The 19,482-nt window shown below is 38.6% G+C and overlaps 1 protein-coding gene across 9 annotated transcripts in view; it reads right to left on the bottom strand.

Annotated features, from left to right (window-relative positions):
- The window catches only part of ASPH (aspartate beta-hydroxylase), a 221,502-nt gene extending 207,741 nt beyond the window's left edge, over positions 1 to 13,761 (bottom strand). For 7 of the 9 annotated variants that reach the window (XM_032759687.2, XM_058444603.1, XM_032759689.2 and 4 more), the window contains exon 1: positions 13,401 to 13,760. In XM_032759687.2, the coding sequence (XP_032615578.1) occupies positions 13,401 to 13,515 (115 nt within the window). In that variant the 5' untranslated portion in view covers positions 13,516 to 13,760. Of the gene's footprint in view, positions 1 to 13,400 lie in introns of all 9 variants that reach the window. The other 2 variants (XM_058444607.1, XM_032759693.2) reach the window with 2 other exon arrangements.
- Between the last annotated feature and the right edge of the window lie 5,721 nt (positions 13,762 to 19,482).

The following is a 19,482-nucleotide window of genomic DNA, read 5'->3' as shown; positions in this document are numbered from 1 at the left end:
TCTACAAGATTCTCAACTGCACTGGCTTCAGATCCTGCCTACCCACAGGATCTTATACCAGGGAACTGTAACCAGCCTCACCTCAGTAGGCCCCCATTGTCAGGCAACTCAAAGGCCAATCCCTACCAACCATCCAACAAATGAGGGAGCTCTTAAAGAATGTTCTCTGGTTTCTCTGCAAAATGGCAGGGAGCCATCTGTCACAATTGAAAGATAAATAGTAAGATATTGGCTGAAGTTGAAGATGTGAAATAGCTGGCGTTGAAAATATGAATAAGCATAAACTAAAAGCACACTAAGACCACAAGGCATTGGTGAAGGACCAGCTGAGCAGGAAGGTCTTGAACATACATAGTTTATTTCAAGTTTACTCCAAATCAGTAAAAGTACTTAAGCTAGTGAACTGTGCTCTTACTCAACATTACTCTATCCTACCCAGTCATCTTAAATGTCTCACTGATAACAAGATAATTCTAAAAATTAGCTTGGGTACTTATTAACACAAATAGTGCACTACTTCTAGAAAAAAACTATAAAATAAATACAAGGGGCTTAAGAGTTTTCCACCTTCATATAAGTTAATTTCATTTTTAAAATGTTCTACCACTATAATGTTACAAAGCAAATAAGTGATTGAAACATTGGGCTATGTTTGGATCCATGCCAGGCTCCCTAGGTCTCCAGATATATTTACTGGTTACAACTAAACAGATTGACCAGCTAGAAACCACCAAATAATCAAACAAATCTTAAGATTCAAGAAAATAAGCACTATATTTTAGTCATGAAGAAAGTTCAATTTTTAACAAACCAATGTACCTATTGCTAGTTATTACCATTTAAGGAGGAAAATGAGCAGCATATCAAGTCAATTAAACCAAATTACCAGTATTAAATGGCTTACCTTTTCACAGATGTTAGAATATCCCATGTATTTTATAAGGAATTTTTACTTTAATAAACTTAGCAAAACATTCTTAGTATCTGAAACAGCTACGATTTACAGAAACTTAGTATTTAGTCATTTTAAATGGAATTTTATTATAAGGTAATACTGGACATACAATAGCTATATTCTGTTTACAAGAAGCACTAAAACCACATACAACTTTTTGCCAGTAAGTTTGAAACTTCAAAGACAGAAAACTTTTAGAAAATATAACTTACTCAAATGTACCTACCAAGAGAAAATATAACATAGCAACCCTAACTCAAGAAGACACAGAAATTTTAAATAGTCCTGTAAACATTTAAAAAGCAAAGCAGTTTCCCCTCATGTCTACCCACACCTCACCCAGTGTGGGGGTAAAATGACAAAAAGGTTTGAATGAGTTTTACCAAATAGCTACTTCTTTTTTTTTGACAGAGTCTCGCTCTGTCTCCCAGCCTGGAGTGCAGTGGTGCAATCTTGGCTCACTGCAAGCTCCGCGTCCCGGGTTCACGCCATTCTCCTGCCTCAGCCTCCTGAGTAGCTGGGACTACAGGAGCCCGTCACCACACCAGGCTAATTTTTTTTGTATTTTTAGTAGAGACAGGGTTTCACCGTGTTAGCCAGGATGGTCTGGATCTCCTGACCTCGTGATCCACCAGCCTTGGCCTCCCAAAGTGCTGGGATTACAGGCATGACCCACCGCGCCCAGCCCCCAAATAACTACTTCTATACAAACTATGCCAAAGAACAGAAAAAGAAGAAATCTTCCTAAATTCATTTATGCAGCTAGAATATGACCTTGATAACAAAACCAGGAAAGAAAATGTTGGGTCAGTTTTACTCATGGATCTATTAACTAATCCAATAATACTGAAAATATATAAAACCACCATGCTGGATTCTTCCCAGAAATGTAAGGATGGTTTTAAATTAGGGCATCTATTGTTATCATTTGCCATCTGAAGTATGGAAGGAGAAAAACCAAATATATAATATCAATAGGTGCAGAGAAAATATTCCGTACTAATCATAATTCTTAAGGAAGTAAGGGGGAAGGAGAAGCACGGGGAGAGGAGAGGAGAGGAGGAGAGGGAAAAACGAAGGAAATTACAGACCCACATCTAACATAAACACAGATGCAAAATTGCTGACAAAATATTAGCAAATAAAGCAATATATAAAAAGGACAATTCAAATCAACCAAGTGGGACTTTGAGTGAGAAAAAGTATTTGACAAAATTCTCAACCTAGAAATACAAATTTCCCCAATCCAATTAAAAGGATCTACAAAACATCCTGAGTTAATATTTTACTTATTTAATGGTAAAATACTAAATACTTTGCCACTAAAATCAGAAACAAAGCCAGGATGTCTACTCTCATCACTGGTATTCAACATGATACTGGAAATCTTAATTAGTGCAGTAAGGCAAGAAAAGACTGGAAAAGAAGTAAGACTGTTTCTATTAATGGGCTTCATGATATGTTCATAGAAAATCCCAAAGAATCTATTTTCTTTAAGAAAAACTACTAGAATAAATGAATTTAGCAAAGCTACATGATATAAGGTGCATGTAAAGTTCTATGTCTACATACTAGCAGCAAATAATGGGAAAATGAAATTTTAAAAATACAATTTCTAATAGCATCACAAAATACAAAATATTTAGAAAACTGTTTAACAAAAAAATGCGTAAAAAGATCTCCATAGCAAAATCTACAAAAAAAACAGGCAGAAGGAAACTAAAAACCTAACAAATGAAGACATATACCACTATCATAAATTAGAATGTCCAATATCACTGTGATTAATGCTCTCAAAGTTGGTCTACAGAGTCAACACAATCCTAATCATAAACCCTAGCATGCTTTATTCTGTGGAAATTGACAAGGTGATTCTAAAATGTATATGGATACACAAAGTATCTATACAACTTAGAGCTATTTTAAAAGGAACAACAAAGTAGGAGGATTTACACTACCTAGTTTTAATACTTACTGTATAGCTAGAGTAATCAAGATTCTGTGATAAAGGCATAAGACAGGGGGCGGGGGTGGCCAAGCCTGTAATCCAGATTTGGAGGCCGAGGGGGTGGATCAGGGTCAGAGTCAAGACCATCCTGGTAGGAGGCTGAGGCAGGAGAATGGCGTGAACCCAGGAGGTGGAGGTTGCGGTGAGCCGAGATTGTGCCACCGCACTCCAGCCTGGGGGACAGAAAAAGACTCCGTCTCAAAAAAAAAAAAAAAAAACAGAGGGGCTCAGGAATAGATTTATACTTACACTGTCATTTGCTTTTTGACAAAGGCACCAAAAGCAATCCAATAATGAAAGCAAAGTCTTTTCAACACATAATGCTAGAACTGAAATTCCATATAGAAAAATATAAATCTAATTCAAAATTAATGTGAAAATGCTCATAGACAAACATAAAAACTAAAACTATAAAACTTCTAGAAGAAAATAAAAGAAGATAGCTTTGAGACTTGAGAACGTGCAGTTTCTTAGAACACAGAAAGCAAAAACAGAAAAGAAAAAATAAATATCAGCATTAAAAATAAAAAAATGTAAGTTATAGACTGGGAGAAATATGTGCTATATATATCTGAAAAGAACTTCTATCCAGAATACATAAAGAATTACAGCTCAGCAACAAAAAACAATAAAATTAGAAATGGGCAAAAGAGAAACTTCACTAAAGATAATGAGTATAGCCAATAAGCACAAGAAAAAGTGCTTGACATCATTATTCATCAGGGAACTGCAAATGTAAACTACAGTAAGAAGCCACGGCACACCCACCAGAATGGCTAAAATTAAAAAGACTGACACCACCAAATGTTGGTACATATGTAGAACAACCAATTCCACACATTGTCAGTGGGAGTATAAAATATATTGTACAACTACTCTGCAAAAGAGTTTAACAGTTTCTTAATAAAACTAAACATACACCTACCCTATAGCCCAGTAATCCCTCTCTTGCTCGAGAAATAAAAACATATGTCAAAAAAGGCTTCTATAATATTCATAGAATTTTATTCATAATAACCCAAAACTAGGAATAGCCCAAGTGTCCACCATTAAAAGACTGGGTTAAAAAAGTGTGCTATACAATATGAATGGAGCTGGAGGCCACTATCCTAAGCAAACTAACACAGGAACAGAGAACCATGTTCTTATTAATATTTATAAGTGGGAGCAAAACACTGACCACCTATGGACACAAAGAAGGGAACAACAGACACTGGGGCCTACTTGAGGGTAGAGGGTAGGAGGAAGGTGAAGATCAAAAAAACTACTCAGCAGGTATTAAGCTTATTACCTGTGGACAAAATTATCTGTACACTAAACCCCCGTGACATGCAATTTACCCATATAACAAACCTGCATATGTACCCCTGAACCTAAAATAAAAGCTTAAAAAAATTGTGCTATAGTCAGACACTGGAATACTATTTGACAATAAAAAGGAACAAGTGACTGTGTATACAACATAAATGAACTCAAAAATATTATGCTGAGTGAAAGAAGACTTTACAGAAAAAAGTACTTGCAAAAGAAGTTCTAGAATAGAAAACACTAATCTATGATCAAAAAATGTAGTACAATGGCTGCCTCTGATGGCAGAGGTGGGGGCAAGAAAAGGGCTTGAGAGAACTTTACAGGGTGATGAAAATACTCTCTATCCTATTAGGTTGTTGTTTTACAAAAGTAGAAATGGATCTAAAAACTCCTCAGATCAGACACTAAAATTTGTGCAATTCACTATGTGAAAATTTTACCTCACAGGGAAAAAAACAAACAAACAAATGCTAAGCTCTAGTTAGCTACAGGCACACATAAATGTTTACGAAAGTGAAATATACTAATACTTGCAACTTACTTTGAAAGGCATGAAAGAATAAGATTGACTGGTAGATATGACAAAGCAAATCTATTAAAGCAAATCTATCAAAATGTTAACTGCTGTAGCATCTACGTGGTGGAGTCACTACAGAACTCTTTCAACTTGGATATATATTTTTAAAGTTTCATTAAAAAATGTTAATTTAAAAATACTATTGAAAATGTTTTTTAAAATATAAAGTACCCAGACTTAATCTAATAAAAGTTGCATATGACTTTCAAATAAGATTATAAAAATTGTCAGACTTAAATACTTAAGAAATTATAGGCCAGGCACAGGGCTCACACCTGTAATCCCAGCACTTTGGGAAGTTGAGATGAGCAGACCACTTGAGCCCAGGAGTTTGAGAGCAGACAAGCCAACATGGCAAAACCCCATCTGTACAAGAAATATGAAAATTAGCCAGGCATGGTGGTGCATGCCTGTAGTCCCAGCTACCGGAGAGGCTGAGGTCAGAGGATCACTGGAGCCTGGGAAGTCAAGGCTGCCACAGCACTGCAGCCTGGGTGAAAGAGCGAGGCCCTGTCTCAAAAAAAAAAAAAAAAAAAAAAAAAAGAAGAAGAAAGAAGAAAAAAGAAAGAAGAAAGAAGAGAAAACAGGCCAGCCGGCCAGGTGCATGTATAAGAAAATTCAGTATTATAAACATCCGTGTTTGTCCCAAATTATTCTATAGATTCAATACAATGCCAGTAAAAATTCTCAAATATTTTTCATGAACATATTTGATAAGCAGATTCTAAAATCTAGAGAAATGGATGAGGAAATGTCCCAAAGCAGCAAACACAATAGTGAAAAAGGCAGGGTAGAAGGACATGCCCTATCAGATAGGTGGACTCACTACAAGGCTATAGTGAGCAACTCAGTTTGGTGTTGCTTCTACATGCCTGGAACAAAATAGAGCCTGACATATTCATACACAAGAGGTGATGCTGCAGACTACGGTAAAAAGATGACAAATCAACTAACAGTACAGGACATTTTCATTGGCCCTTTTAAAAAAAAAATACTGAATTAGATCCCTAATAACAAAATATACAATAAAATGCTACACCAGGTAGTTCAGAGATCTAAATGTAAAAAAGCAACGTTTCAGATCTTTTAGAGGAAAATACAAGAATAATTCATGACATCTGTGTTATGTGTCTTACAAAAAGTATAAAGGTGTGAACCATAAAGTATAAAATAGAAAAATTCTATTAATATATTCAAATCTTAAAATTCTGTTCAACAACGTATACCATAAAAAATGAAAATATGAGTAATCACAGACTAGGAGAAGTCCTTTATCACAAATAATCAAAAGGTTCAGGATATAAAAAAAAATTCTACCTGTCAATACTACAAATACAAAACAAAAACAGAAAAATAGGCAAGATGTACTAACAGGCAATTCAAAGGAGGAAACACGAGGCTACTCTTACCAGTAACTTCACTAGTAATTAGAAAAATGCAAGTTTCAACCCTCAAGTACTACTTCACACCCACTCAACTGGCAAATATCAAACTTCACCAAATGTTGATAATGTGATGATGGCACAGAACAAGCTCTTATTCATTAGGGGCAGAACTGTAAGTTGATACAACCACTTCGGGGTTAAAAAATGGCAATATCCAGTAAAGTCTAATGTGTGTACTTTCTATGACCCACAATTCCAATTCCAGATTATGCCCTAGAAAAACACTCAGACATGTACCCATGGGGGGAGATAGGCACATACATGTTCAGGGCAGCATTATTTGAAAGAAAAAAAGTGGCCTGTGATAGGATGGCTAAATGAAAAGCAAGGCATATTCATATGGTGTAGAACTACATACGTGAAAATAAAGAACTGGAGTTTGGAGGAATTTCAAACAAATGGTGTCAAAATAGTATGCCAAGTAGAAGCCTGTTCACAAAACTTTTAATACATGCTATACAGTATATATACATATATGTGTGTGTGTGTGTGTGTGTGTATAGGTGTATTTCTACACATAGGGATATAGATATACTTCCTGAGCAGTTTTCAAATACATTGATTTAACAATAGATATAGTTTACATGTGTGGATACATAATGTGTATGTGCAACATGTTATATATTATTTTGTGCATATATACCTGTATTTATGATAATGACTACCATAAAATGTTTAACAATGGTTAGGAAGGAATACCACAGGAGAGGAAAATCTAGGAATCTGATAATGTTTCATTTCTTCGCCTATATGGTCGGTAGATGGGTATCCACTGCATTACTCTCTACAATTATTTATAGGCTTAAATATGTACTATTTCAAATACATACAATTTTAAAGAGCAATACATAGAAATATTTTTATTATAAAGGTTAGAGAACTAGCTCTCTGCCAAAAAGAAAATCCATGAAACAACTTACAAAAACTCAGTGACAAGCATCTTATACAAATTGACTTGATTCAAAGAATGGAAAAGTAAAGTTAAATGCTAGATATTCTTTCAACAAATATTTACAACACAGATTTTGAGGTTTATGTAAGTTAAAAAATTAACTGTCCTAAATAAAATTTACAAGTGAAACTAAGACCAAAAGAGTCTTTCCAGTATACCAAGAAAACTGAAAATGAAAGCAGCCTGTGAAAGACAGGGACAAAAACTGTGTATTAGAATAATAATAAATAAGAAAAAGAAGTTACAGACAGGATAGAACAACAAAATAATAGTGACTGCACTATGGAATGGTAGAAATAGCTGTCAAACCTATGTAAAATATGAGAAAAGGCAGTTACAACAATGCTGGTTGTGAAATAAAATTATCAAAGGATATTCTCCTATTTTAAATTTAAGACAGATCCTTGGGGTCTTAAGTGCAGGATGAGTCACTGGGTTCAACGTGTGGGCACACATGTAGGAGAGAAGTGCTGGCATTTCTCCAAGTACAGAGATAGTGGTTGCCCTTGGAAACCTTACTATAACTGGACAGCAACCACCCCCACCCCCCAACCCCTCAACCAAGTCAATTCACCAACACTCTCCGCTCTGGAGCACACATGCTATCTACGGCAGATGATGACAGTCACATGACTAGGCAAGTGACCTGGATCTTACAGGGGGCCGAATAGCCCAGATCCTTCAAAAGATGATTTTCTTTTTAAAAAGAGTTATTCACCAAGGGAGCTCAACATTTCCTTTGAGTTTAATAGGTTATCTAGACCAAATTTGTCCTCAGCTGTGGCCAATTTGATAGGAACTAAATTACATTTGGTGATTTGCCGTTAAAAGATAACCACATCAGCCAAAGGTAACCAAGACACATCCCTGAAAAACAAAGATCAAATGCAGAACAAAAGCCTGAAGCATCCCTCATATCAGGGGAATCAAATACTAAAATTTTAAAAATAATGACTAACAAGAAAATACCATCTTGGCTCCCAGCAGTACCAGAAGAAAGTACAATTAAAAAAAAGTTAAAGCACTGGCCTCCAGACTATACTCCCACAGTGGTACACAGGGAAGAAAAGAACATCCTGAATCCTTAGTCCTCTAATAAAAATGGCCAGAGCTGCAGGACCGAACCAGAGAAACTCATCACACCCACGTGTGCAGTGCAGAGCAGACACTGGCAGCAGATAATGAAGCAAGCAGCCCTTGCACCTCCACATTTCCCGATAGATGGCTGAGGCTTTTCCCCGGAGATTTAGGTGGGGTGTAGATAGGTTATAGGTACATACAGGGTTTATTAAAGAGAAGTTCATTTGAAAAACATTTTTGTACCTTGGTACAGAATGAAGTCAAGCCATTTAGAGGTGATATGGAAGTATTTAAGCCACAAACTAAGCTGCATATTTTCATGATATTAAAACAGTGGCTGGAATTACCTCAAAAGACTAAATATATCTGAGCCTGGGTAAGATAAAATAATGTTACAGATTTCTGAGCCATTAAGGGCAAATCACCAACTTGAAAGTTGATGTGCAAATGGATACTTACACCTCCAGAAGCTGAGAGAAATGTATCAAGTACTCCTCAAAGCATAGTATAAACTCTATCTCGAGAATATACATTTTACTTAACACAAAGATGCTACGGAACATAAAAATAAATAAAAAAATAAGAATAAATCATCAAAAAAGTCAAAGCATGCAATGCCCTGATGACATCTACACTTTTTATAGTCTCCAAAGTTTTGCACTCACCCCTACAATTAGACGTACTTTAACAGAAACTGAGAAACACAAAGGCATATGAAATCAGTATTAGTGATATCAAAACTCTGAAAAGAAAATAGATCATAATTCTTTACATTTAAGGAGGCTAGGAACAGAGATTTTTAGCGATTCTTGGTTCTGATTCTTACACAGATATGATCCAGGTCATCATATTCTTTCTCCCAAACTGCACTAGCCTTCTGGAGAAAAGGGTTTTTCTATTGGAACCAGAGAGCTCAGGGGCTAAGTATCTGATATTAACTAACAACAAGATGGATAGACCCTATGAGCCTTTATCCAAGTTCCTCTGTTGATAATTGGCTGAAAATGAAAATGTCATACATTCATTTTCTAATAATCTCTATGAGACAGATTATTTTAAAGCAAGACTAAAATATAGTCCAAAATATAGAACTTTCACTTCCACAGACCACTAGAGGTTAACTGGTCTCTGGAAAACGTGTTCAAAAACTCCCTCAGAACATTATTTAGTGCTTGGTTTCATATGATCTGGTCAGAATGGACAAAATGCTGTTGAACTGAACACAAAACAGCTGATGGTTCTTGCAGTGGAAGAATTATGGTCCTCCTATCTTTTCATCTTAGAATGACTAATGGAGGATTAAGCAATTGGTTCTGATGGTCTTTGGCTAAAGAAAGAAAATTTTGCTAGGGGCCTCTTCATTCAAGGGCTCCACAATGCGATCAGCAGTGTATTGTATCCCTCAGTTACTTAGTAATCTAAGAGACACTCAAAGTAGAAAGAAAAAAAGAAGCTAAACTAAACTCAGAAGTGCGTTTCTAAATGACAAATACTCATCCAATGAAGCTGTTAATGTTTTACAGGCAGTTCATGAATGTATTTCATTCTAATTAAGCCTAAACAAAAAGGTTGCTCAATCTACTGAGGCACCTTGAGAGAGTTAAAAAGTAGCTAAGAGTTTTTTTTTGTTTTTTTTTTTAAGAGAGCTCTCACAATTTTATTTTTATTTTTATTTTGTGTGTGTGTGTGTGTGTGTGTTTTTTTTTATTATTATACTTTAGGTTTTAGGGTACATGTGCACAATGTGCAGGTTTGTTACATATGTATCCATGTGCCATGTTGATTTCCTGCACCCATTAGCTCGTCATTAAAAAGTAGCTAAGAGTTTTTAAGTGCTTATCTATCAATAGTTTTGAGTATATGCAGACGGATTAAATAATAATAATAATTAAAACCTGCTGTTACGTAACCCCAAGCTTCAAACCAAAAGGGGGACGTACTCTACAGTGACACCTGGTGGTAGAAGGTAACGTAGTAGCAGGACACCCAGACAAAATAAACAGGGAGATGGAAAGCTGCTAGGAGATACAGGGAGTTAAGGGGTGATACTCAAAAGGGAAAAACTAAACAAACAAACAGAGAACATTACACATACGAGTGTCTACAAAATAAGCCCAAAAGGACATCATGATCCTTCTTTGCCAAACTATTTTCAAATCAATAAATTTGAAAAAGGCTTCCCCTGGGCCCAACTGGCCATGCAAGTCCAGTTCTATATGCAAAATAAAGGTAAGAAGTCTAATTTATTCATGTTTCTTTTATATTATAAAGAGTAAAACTGAAAAAAAAGTAAAATTGATCTCTGTAGAAAACCATTTTATCATTTTTCAGCTTAAGCTGAAGAAAATAAAAAGCAGACACTTGCTTTAAAAATCTGTGATATAAATTCCCCAAATTCCAGCTTCCAAACATTACTTTTCAGCAAAATGACCACCAAGACAAAGTTTGGCCAGGAAAAAAAAAAAAATCACCTTTTGCCTAAAATGCATGTTTCAAACGACTGGGTTCTTTTTTCCCCATATTTTTACACAAAAACTTAAGAAATAATAATGTTTAATGTGACCAATGCCGCCATTTTCTGACTCTCAATGTAAGACATCTCAAAAAACATACTATTTGAACACATATACTTCTTCTCAAACTAAAATTTCAAATACTGTTTCAAATATAATTTTTGTCAAGGGAAATGTAATTGGTGATAGGACAAAAGCTTAGTTTTCTCCAATAATTAAATGTAGTACTCATGGAGACAGCCAGAAGAAAACTTGATAATCTAGTTCAACTCCAATGACATATTAGAGAACCTAAAATTCAAGCATGGCAAAATGAGTAACAGAAAACCTGGGTTCTTAGTCTCGGTTCTTCCAGTAATTAGTTGAGTTTCCATGAACTAAACAACCTTCAATGAACTCGACAACTTTTCTGGGCATTAATTTCCTCATCTGTATGATTTCAGCAGGAAACTAAATGGGTCTCACAGTATGACTCTGCTAAAAAGTCTTTGATTTTCCCAGTAGAAGGGAATGGTTCGCACAACGTCCGTACTTTAATGACCAGATAAACAGCATTAAAACAAAAGCCGGCTTTATCTTTCTAGTACAGCCTATTATACACGACACTGTACTTTAACTGTTTAGGATGATGGAAGGAAATGGTTTTCATACCCAGTGCCTTCTATCTGGCACACAGTCAGAACTCAGTATCTACTGGAGAAAAAAAAAAAAAAAAAAAGGCTGCGGATATGCGGATAAAGAATACTCATTACGTCACATGCAGGGCTCCAATATCAACTTTTGTTTTTGTATCACGGGCATTCTTCCCTTTTACATATTCTTTTACATACTATGTCTGTTTCAAGACTATTAGAGAATCAACGTGTAAAATGCTTAAAAGGCTGTAGATCGTCAAATATGGACAGAGTTTGCTCTAAAATGCCTGAGTATGAAAGTCAGGAGAAGTTAATTTAAGTTATTGCATTTCCTAAACCTATCTCTTGCCTGTTAAAATGCTTCAAATAGTTATGGGGTAGGTATAGAAACGTGAGACACATTTCCCAGTATTCGTTCTCACCTATAAGAGGCCATATAAAGTGACTTGCCTCAGATGCAATCAGCCCTCTCCTTATAAACACAAAAATGAAATGGAACGAAGATATGTTTCTCTGGCAAATAGCTACAGAAACCTTTTGAAAACAACTAACATTAAAGTCTTGTTCATCAGCTTTCTCTGCTTAGTGCCCTTAGAGGCACAATGGGTTCTTCTCATTTAGGGATGTTAAAAAGAGTAGCCTCAGTCGGTTGAGGCAATTAATCTATCCCTCTGCAGGTTTAAGTGACATTTAAGAACAAGTGAAAAAGGAACACAAACTTTTACTTATGTCAAAGGTGAATTAATATGCTTGAATTGAACTTCAAACTATGTGTACATCTTTACATTTAGAATACAAATATTAGTCCTTAGAATGTAAATTTGTGCAATGGATTTAATGCACTACTTCCCCCATTTAAATTCATTCATTCATTCACTACTCAAATATTTATTGAGCACCTATTATGGGAAAGGAACATTCTAGGAGCTGGGGATACAGAGAGAATGAGCCAAAGACAACACACATGAAAGTAATAAGACAAGTTCAGATAGTGGCAAGTGCTATAAAGAAAATACTTCTTTGACTACAGCTGATTCATTTTCTTGGTATATTATGAACGCATGATCTGAAGATCTCAGCAAACAAAGAATCTAAATCACTTCAAGTGAAGTTTACAGCTCACATTCCATACACATGTGTATTGCAGTTTCAATATCCTAAATATGAGTCAAAGGAAGTATAAAAGAAACCGAGAACCACTGAAATATGAGACGAAACAGATTTAAAAATCTGTTCTCTCTGTCTGGATATGCACATGGACGAGGAGAAAGGTGAATATCCAATTGATTTTTATTTTAAGTAAAAGTGGTAAAAATAGAGACGTTCATTCAGTATTTCATGACATTCTAAGATATTTTAAAGGCAACTGCAGCGCGTATTAAGAAAGCTACATACAAGCAAAAATATTTAAAATAATTTCCGAGAGCATTCAAATCACTCCCGACTTCTTCCCTCCCCCTGCCCCCCGGCGCCCCCACTTTCACCTCCTCTGAGTTGCTCTGAAACGCTGCTGGTTAGGCAGGAACTCAGTTTCCCTGACTTTGGCTCATTTTCAACTCCCCAAAACATGCAAGGCAAAGGATAAACTGTTCTCTTACTCTCATGTTCAATTCCACGGAAAGCCAAGAAACAGTCGCTCAGCAACCTCTGTCTGGGCTGCGCCCTGCAGGTGAAGGAACCGCTGGGAAGGGGCTCCCCAAGACTACCATCCCGAGGGCTCGGACCCTGGTCCGCCTGGCCCCTCGCCCGCCCGCCAGGCCCGCCGAGTGCGGCCTCCGCCCCGCGCGCCTAAAGAAGGAGAGTCGCGGGGGATGGAGGCGGCGCGCGGTGGGACCTGGGGAGATGCACCCGCAGCGTCAGCCGCGCCAGCCGGCTCCCTACCCCGAGGCGAGGCCCCAGATCCCCGCCCCGCAGGGCCTCTGACCTCTCCGGGCCCCGGGGCTGCTGCTGCCCCCGCTGCTGCCCGCACTCGTGCTACCGCTGCCGGAGCCGCTGCTGCTGCTGTTGCCGCTGCTCTTGGCATTCTTACGCTGGGCCATCGCACGCTCCGCGGGGGCTGATGAGGGCTGGTGGACTTCCTCAGTGCGCGGGGGTACACACGCGACGCGGAAGCCGCTTCCGGCGGCGGGCGCTGGAGCGGGTTCGGGCCGCTGCTCCTGCAGCAGAGCCTGTGCCTCAGCACCGCCTGCAGCACCTCAGAAGACTTTTCACCCGCGTGCCGGCTGCGCGCGCCCGGCCTCGCGTGTACGAACCTGTGACTCCCTGCGGGGGCGAGAGCGCGCGGCTCGCCGCCCGACGGCCACGCCCCTTCCCGGCCTCGCCCCGCCCCCAGAAGGCTGAGTGATGGCACCTGGGACCCAATCGCAAGGGCCCTTACGAGGCGGCGGTACCCTGCCGCGCTCCCCGCCCCTGCTCACTTAGGGCTGTTCGGGCGCTACGCAGCTGCCTGTGAACGCGAGCCTCTTTCGGCTTTCCAGTCTGTCTCGGTCCTTTGGAACGTGGCAAACGTGGAAGCCGAGAGGGCTCTCGCGAGCGTTGGCAGACCCCGCTCCATAGGAATGGGACAGGGCGCGGTGCGGGGTAGGTGGACACGTGGGCCGCCCCTGGGCGGAGTGCGCCGCCTCTAGGCCTTTCACTGTGGACTTTGTCCCCTTTCCCTATGGATTTTGTCCCCTTTACCTATACAAGGAAAGGAAGGGGTGCAGTCTCGCTTCTTGCGAAAGAGATCCCTATTTCTTGTCCTGATTAATACTAAGACATTTCTGGAATGGTGATATTAGGACTAGTTCAGTGCTTAAACCATAGTAGTTCATCCGTTTGGTGCTGTAGCAGGAATTTAGTTCGTTTGTGCCATCAGTATTTTCAGAGACTCTTAGTAAAGGAATGAAAATGAAAATGTGACACAAAAAGTTCATTTTCTTACCCTGGATGGCACCCTCTGTCTGAAATCCCTGCCTGCTTTGCTAACGCCTGGGCCTGTGCTGCCTGAGAATTTCCAACAGAGTATTAAAATGTCTTGGCACGTGGTTGAACCAGACAAGGACTTGAGATCAGCGACGTCTTTATCATCTTTGTGTCACCGTTGCTAACACCATGCCCAATGTGTAATACACAAGCAAGAAATGCTTAGTGATTTGTTGCATTTCTGTCAATTGCTGAACCCACAGCTGTTGATCATGTTTCGTAGCAACCCCTGGGAGTGTCTCAGGAGGGCTCAGGGACCAGAGAGAGCAGTTGCAGTGTGGCATCTGGTTTCATTCCTCTTCTCCAGCCCCACAAACCCACCCACCCCCGCCTTCGGAAGCACTCCCGCCTCCCCCCCGGCCCCATGCCTTTTCACCTGTGGATGGTTGGATGCTGCTTGACCCTGCCCTGATGATGCACAGAAACCCCCAAAGGTCATGTTGCAGAATAAAGAGAATGCCTTTCTTTACCTTTTGTCAAATAATGTTAGGCTACTATCAAGAGACGGCGGGCGGGGGGGAGAGTTCACAGAGTTTTTATTGAAGTATCTCTCTCAGCTTTTATCTTGTGGCATCTCCTTCTGCCTCCATATATTCTTTCTCCCATTCAGGGCCCCCTTACAACCCTCTATTATATTATTTCAATGAAGGAGGTGGAGAACTGGATTAAGAAATAAATCTGAGTGATGGTGCTTCGTATAAAATAAAAATGTGAGCTAAGCTTCAAAACACAATGCTCTAGTCCCCCCCACCACCCAAGATATTTTTACTCTTAAATTCTCACAAAACCCTGTAGTCATATCAATTTTTTAAAGAAATGAGATACTGGAAGCTCAGAGAGATAAAACAAAGTAAGGTCACTGTATTAGTCCATTTTCACACTGCAGATAAAGACATATCCCAGACTGGAAAGAAAAAGGGATTTAATTGGACTTACAGTTCCACATGGCTGGGGAGGCCTCAGAATCATGGCAGGAGGTGAAAGGCACTTCTTACGTGGAGGTGGCAAGAGAAAATGAGGAAGAAGTAAAAGCAGAAACCCCCAATAAACCCATTAGGTTTCATGAGAATTAATTCACTATCACGAGAATAGCACGGGAAAGACCGGCCCCCATGATTCAATTACCTCCTTCTGGGTTCTTCCCAAAACACATGGGAATTCTGAGAGATACAATTCGATGTTGAGACTTGAATGGGATCACAGTCAAACTATATCATTCTGCCCCAGTCCCTCCAAATTTCATGCCCTCACATTTCAGAACCAATCATGCTTTCCCAACAGTCCCCCAAAGCCTTAACTCATTTCAGCATTAACCCAAAAGTCCACAATCCAAAGTCTCAACTGAGACAAGGCAAGTCCCTTCTACCTATGAGCCTGCAAAATCAAAAGCAAGCTAGTTACTTCTTAGATACAATGAGGGTACAGATATTGGGTAAATACAGCCATTTCAAATAGGAGAAATTGGCCAAAACAAAGGGGTTACAGGGCCCGTGCAAGTCTGAGTTCGAGTGGGGCAGTCAAATTTTAAAGCTCCAAAATTATCTCCTTTGACTCCAGGTCTCACATCCAGGTCACTCTGATGCAAGAAGTGGGTTCCCACGGTTTTGGGCAGCTGCATCCCTGTGGCTTTGCAGGGTACAGCCTCCCTCCCAGCTGCTTTCATGGGCTGACATTGAATGTCTGCAGTTTTTCCAGGTGCACAGTGCAAGCTGTCAGTGGATCTACCATTCTGGGGTCTAGAGGATGGTGGCTGTCTTCTCACAATTCCACTAGGCAGTGCCCCAGTATGGACTCTGTGTGGGGGCTCTGACCCCACATTTCCCTTCTGCACTGCCCTAGCAGAGGTTCTCCATGAGGGCCCCGTCCCTGCAGCAAACTTTTGCCTGGGCATCCAGGCGTTTCCATACATCTTCTGAAATCTAGGCAGAGGTTCCCAAACCTCAATTCTTGACTTCCGTGCACCTGTAGGCTTAACATCACGTGGAAGCTGCCAAGGCTTGGAGCTTCCACCTTCTGAAGCCACAGTCTGAGCTGTACGTTGGAGCCTTTCAGCCACAGCTGGAGTGGCTGGGACAGTCACAAAGCTAGTAAGTGATAGAAGAGGGATGTGAACTTGGTTGGACTGGCTCCAGAGTCTATAGTCCAAATTATTCCTCCTGGATAAGATGTAGTTTTGAGTGGAGAAAGTCTCACCTGGCTCCCTTTTCAGTTAATGGATGTCTCCAGGAAGCCTCCTTGATCCTACCTGCAAAGATAGGTCTGAAACCCAGTGGTAAGTGTTTATCAAAGCCTGTCTTTTTAAGGAAATCAAATTTGTTTTATAGCTAACTCCAAAATGCCATTAAGTGATGCTTTGCTCCTGCATTTCCAGAAACTAAATCTGGTACCCCTGACAAGGTACATTGCTGTGTGTCTTGGGCAATATCAGGCCGAAATAGAGGTTTTTGTAAATATGAATCACAGAAAGTAAGAGGCTACCTAGCGCTTTCTTGTATCCTGAGGAAACAACTATGATAACATTTATGCACTCAGTATTATCGAATAAAACTTAAATCAGATGCCATCAGTTCTAGACACAGTTGCATTTCAGGGACTGAATTCCCTCAAGCTAAGTATCAGAACTATACGTTTTATATCTGTCTGTACTTCCCATATTACGGGCATCAAAAAACGCAAAGCTTACCTAGGATTCATATATTTCTTTACAAAGGACTTTTCTCAGCATGGGTGTGAAGACGAGGGAGACAAAGTATCTTTTAGTATCTTTTAAATTAAAGGAGAAGTCAAATGTCCCTCATTAGCTTTTCCTCTTTTCTGTAATTTTCAAGCAAACTATGAAGAACCCTGGGTGAAATAATGTTAAAAGGACCATAAAGACAAGACTTATCTAGGACAATTTATTAAAATACTAATTTAATAGAGCTTTTGAACTAGGCCAAATGTGTCTTTCAGGTATTTCCATAAACCTTCCACTGCCTTCACTGGGATTTGCAAGTGAGAACTGGAGGACACCATTTGCCCTACTTTTTTTTTTTTTTTCCATTCTGATGACCCTTTACAACCTCCAGTCAAATTCCTTCCAAATTAATATTTCTGGACTTACTTATACCTACTATAGCATCGTTTTAAAAATTCCACTTTAACCTGCTTCCTAGAAAATGCCTCTCATTTTTATGCAATCTTCCTAATGTGAAGTTTTATTATTGCAAACTGAAACTGAGTATTTCCTCATCTTTATTTGCCATAGTAAATTGGACCATAGTGGAAAACAATAAATTTCAACTGGTCATGATTCATTTATATGTTTTCCATATTATATTAGTGAAATTTGTTGCAACGAAAGGATATTGGTAAGTATAGGAGGACTTTGAAGGCATTCCGTACTCAGTGTTTTCAAAGCAATTATCCTCATATGAGTCATATCTCAACACGTAAATGAACTGTCATTTTCACCAAACAGCTTGACTTCAGATTACCTAGAAAAAATAAGCCTGACTAATGTCTACATCATAAATAAATAGAATAAATTTATATGAGCAGAAGCGATTTTAAATCCAGTCAAAAATGGATTTGAGTTAGTACTATTGTGTTATGATATGGTAAAATGATCTGAAGTCACATTAGTTAAGAAACCTATCATTTCCTTTTTCCTTTCAATTCTTTAAGTTTCCTATCAAGATTGGTACTTCTTAGAGTCAAAGTTCCTTTCCAACAAATAGCATTTAAGTGAGTGCTATTGCCAGGTCTTGAGTTTTCTAGCACAGGGAAATGATGGAATTAACTGACTCTTCTTAAGTCTCAAACTTAATGCCAGAAAGCATGGAGAAAAAGCCAAACATTAGAGAATAACAACAAATTACAGTCATGGCAATTCCATAGTATATAAAGGACATATTAATGTGATTTAGGAGTAGTTAGAAAGTAAGAGGAAAAAAGGAAAAAATGTGGAGAAATCTCAAGAATTCAATTGTTTGCAAGGTAATAATTTTACTTAAACTGTCTGTTTCAAGGATTGTGTGAGAGTGTGTGTGTGTGTGTGTGTGTGTGTGTGTGTGTGTCTAAGTAATTATTTGTTTGTCTTTAATGAAAATAACCAGCCTCTTCCATTGGATACAGGTCCCTTATCTAAAGAAAAGTATCCTGAAACTAGCTTCTAGAATCCTCCAATGTCATCAAATCTAAATATATAAATCAGAAGGGTTTGCCTTAAAATGAATAGTGTTATTACAATATGCAAAACTGGATCAATTAGTCAACCTAAATTTTTGACAGTTGACGGGAAATCACACATACACTACATAAAATTAGTATTAACACGGCCCTTTTTGCACTGTCACCATTCTGACTTGACTCTATTCTGCAATTTCATAACCACATGACAAATATTACCAGCCCATGCCAAAAAAAAAAAAAATCCTGAGAGACTTTGCCAAAGAGCTTGCAAGCATAAAAAACAGAGAGGATCTCCGTGTATCACAACAATATTTATTAACCTAAAGACCACTACTAATATATTTGAAATTCTACCGTATTTCTTTACTTTAAGAAGTACAATATCCATTACTTTACAAAATTATTTCACGACATATTGTGGCAAATAAACAAGTGGTCCAGAATATTTTGTCATTCTTGGTGAAGCTGCTATAATACTGACTTCATCAAATAACAAAGTCATTTCTCTTTTGGCAAATCCATTTGAGTTAGAGACAGGCACCAATATCCTAGATGTTTACTAAAGCTACTTCTCCTAGCCCCAGAAAGCATACTGATCAAGTAAAATTTAGTGGAAATTGTTTCTAAACAGCTGTCTCACAAATTATACAAAATTCTGTTTTTTCTACTTTTTAAGCTACACATATTACATTTAGTTTTTCTGACTGCAATACAAAAGAAGAATTGAGTAATGCAGCTACCAAAAGGTATACATATAAAAGCAATTGTCTAAAAACCTAAGTGTAGAAGGTTTGGCTGATTAGATGTATCCCAAGAGATCGATTTTTTAAAATTCTCTTTTCCAAATTTGAGAAAATAGAAATAAAATA

This window comes from Hylobates moloch, unplaced genomic scaffold (genome assembly GCF_009828535.3).
Source record: "Hylobates moloch isolate HMO894 unplaced genomic scaffold, HMol_V3 SCAFFOLD_9, whole genome shotgun sequence".
Classification (NCBI taxonomy): domain Eukaryota; kingdom Metazoa; phylum Chordata; class Mammalia; order Primates; family Hylobatidae; genus Hylobates; species Hylobates moloch.
Note: the sequence above shows the minus strand (reverse complement) of the source record. Positions and strands in the feature narration are given on the sequence as shown.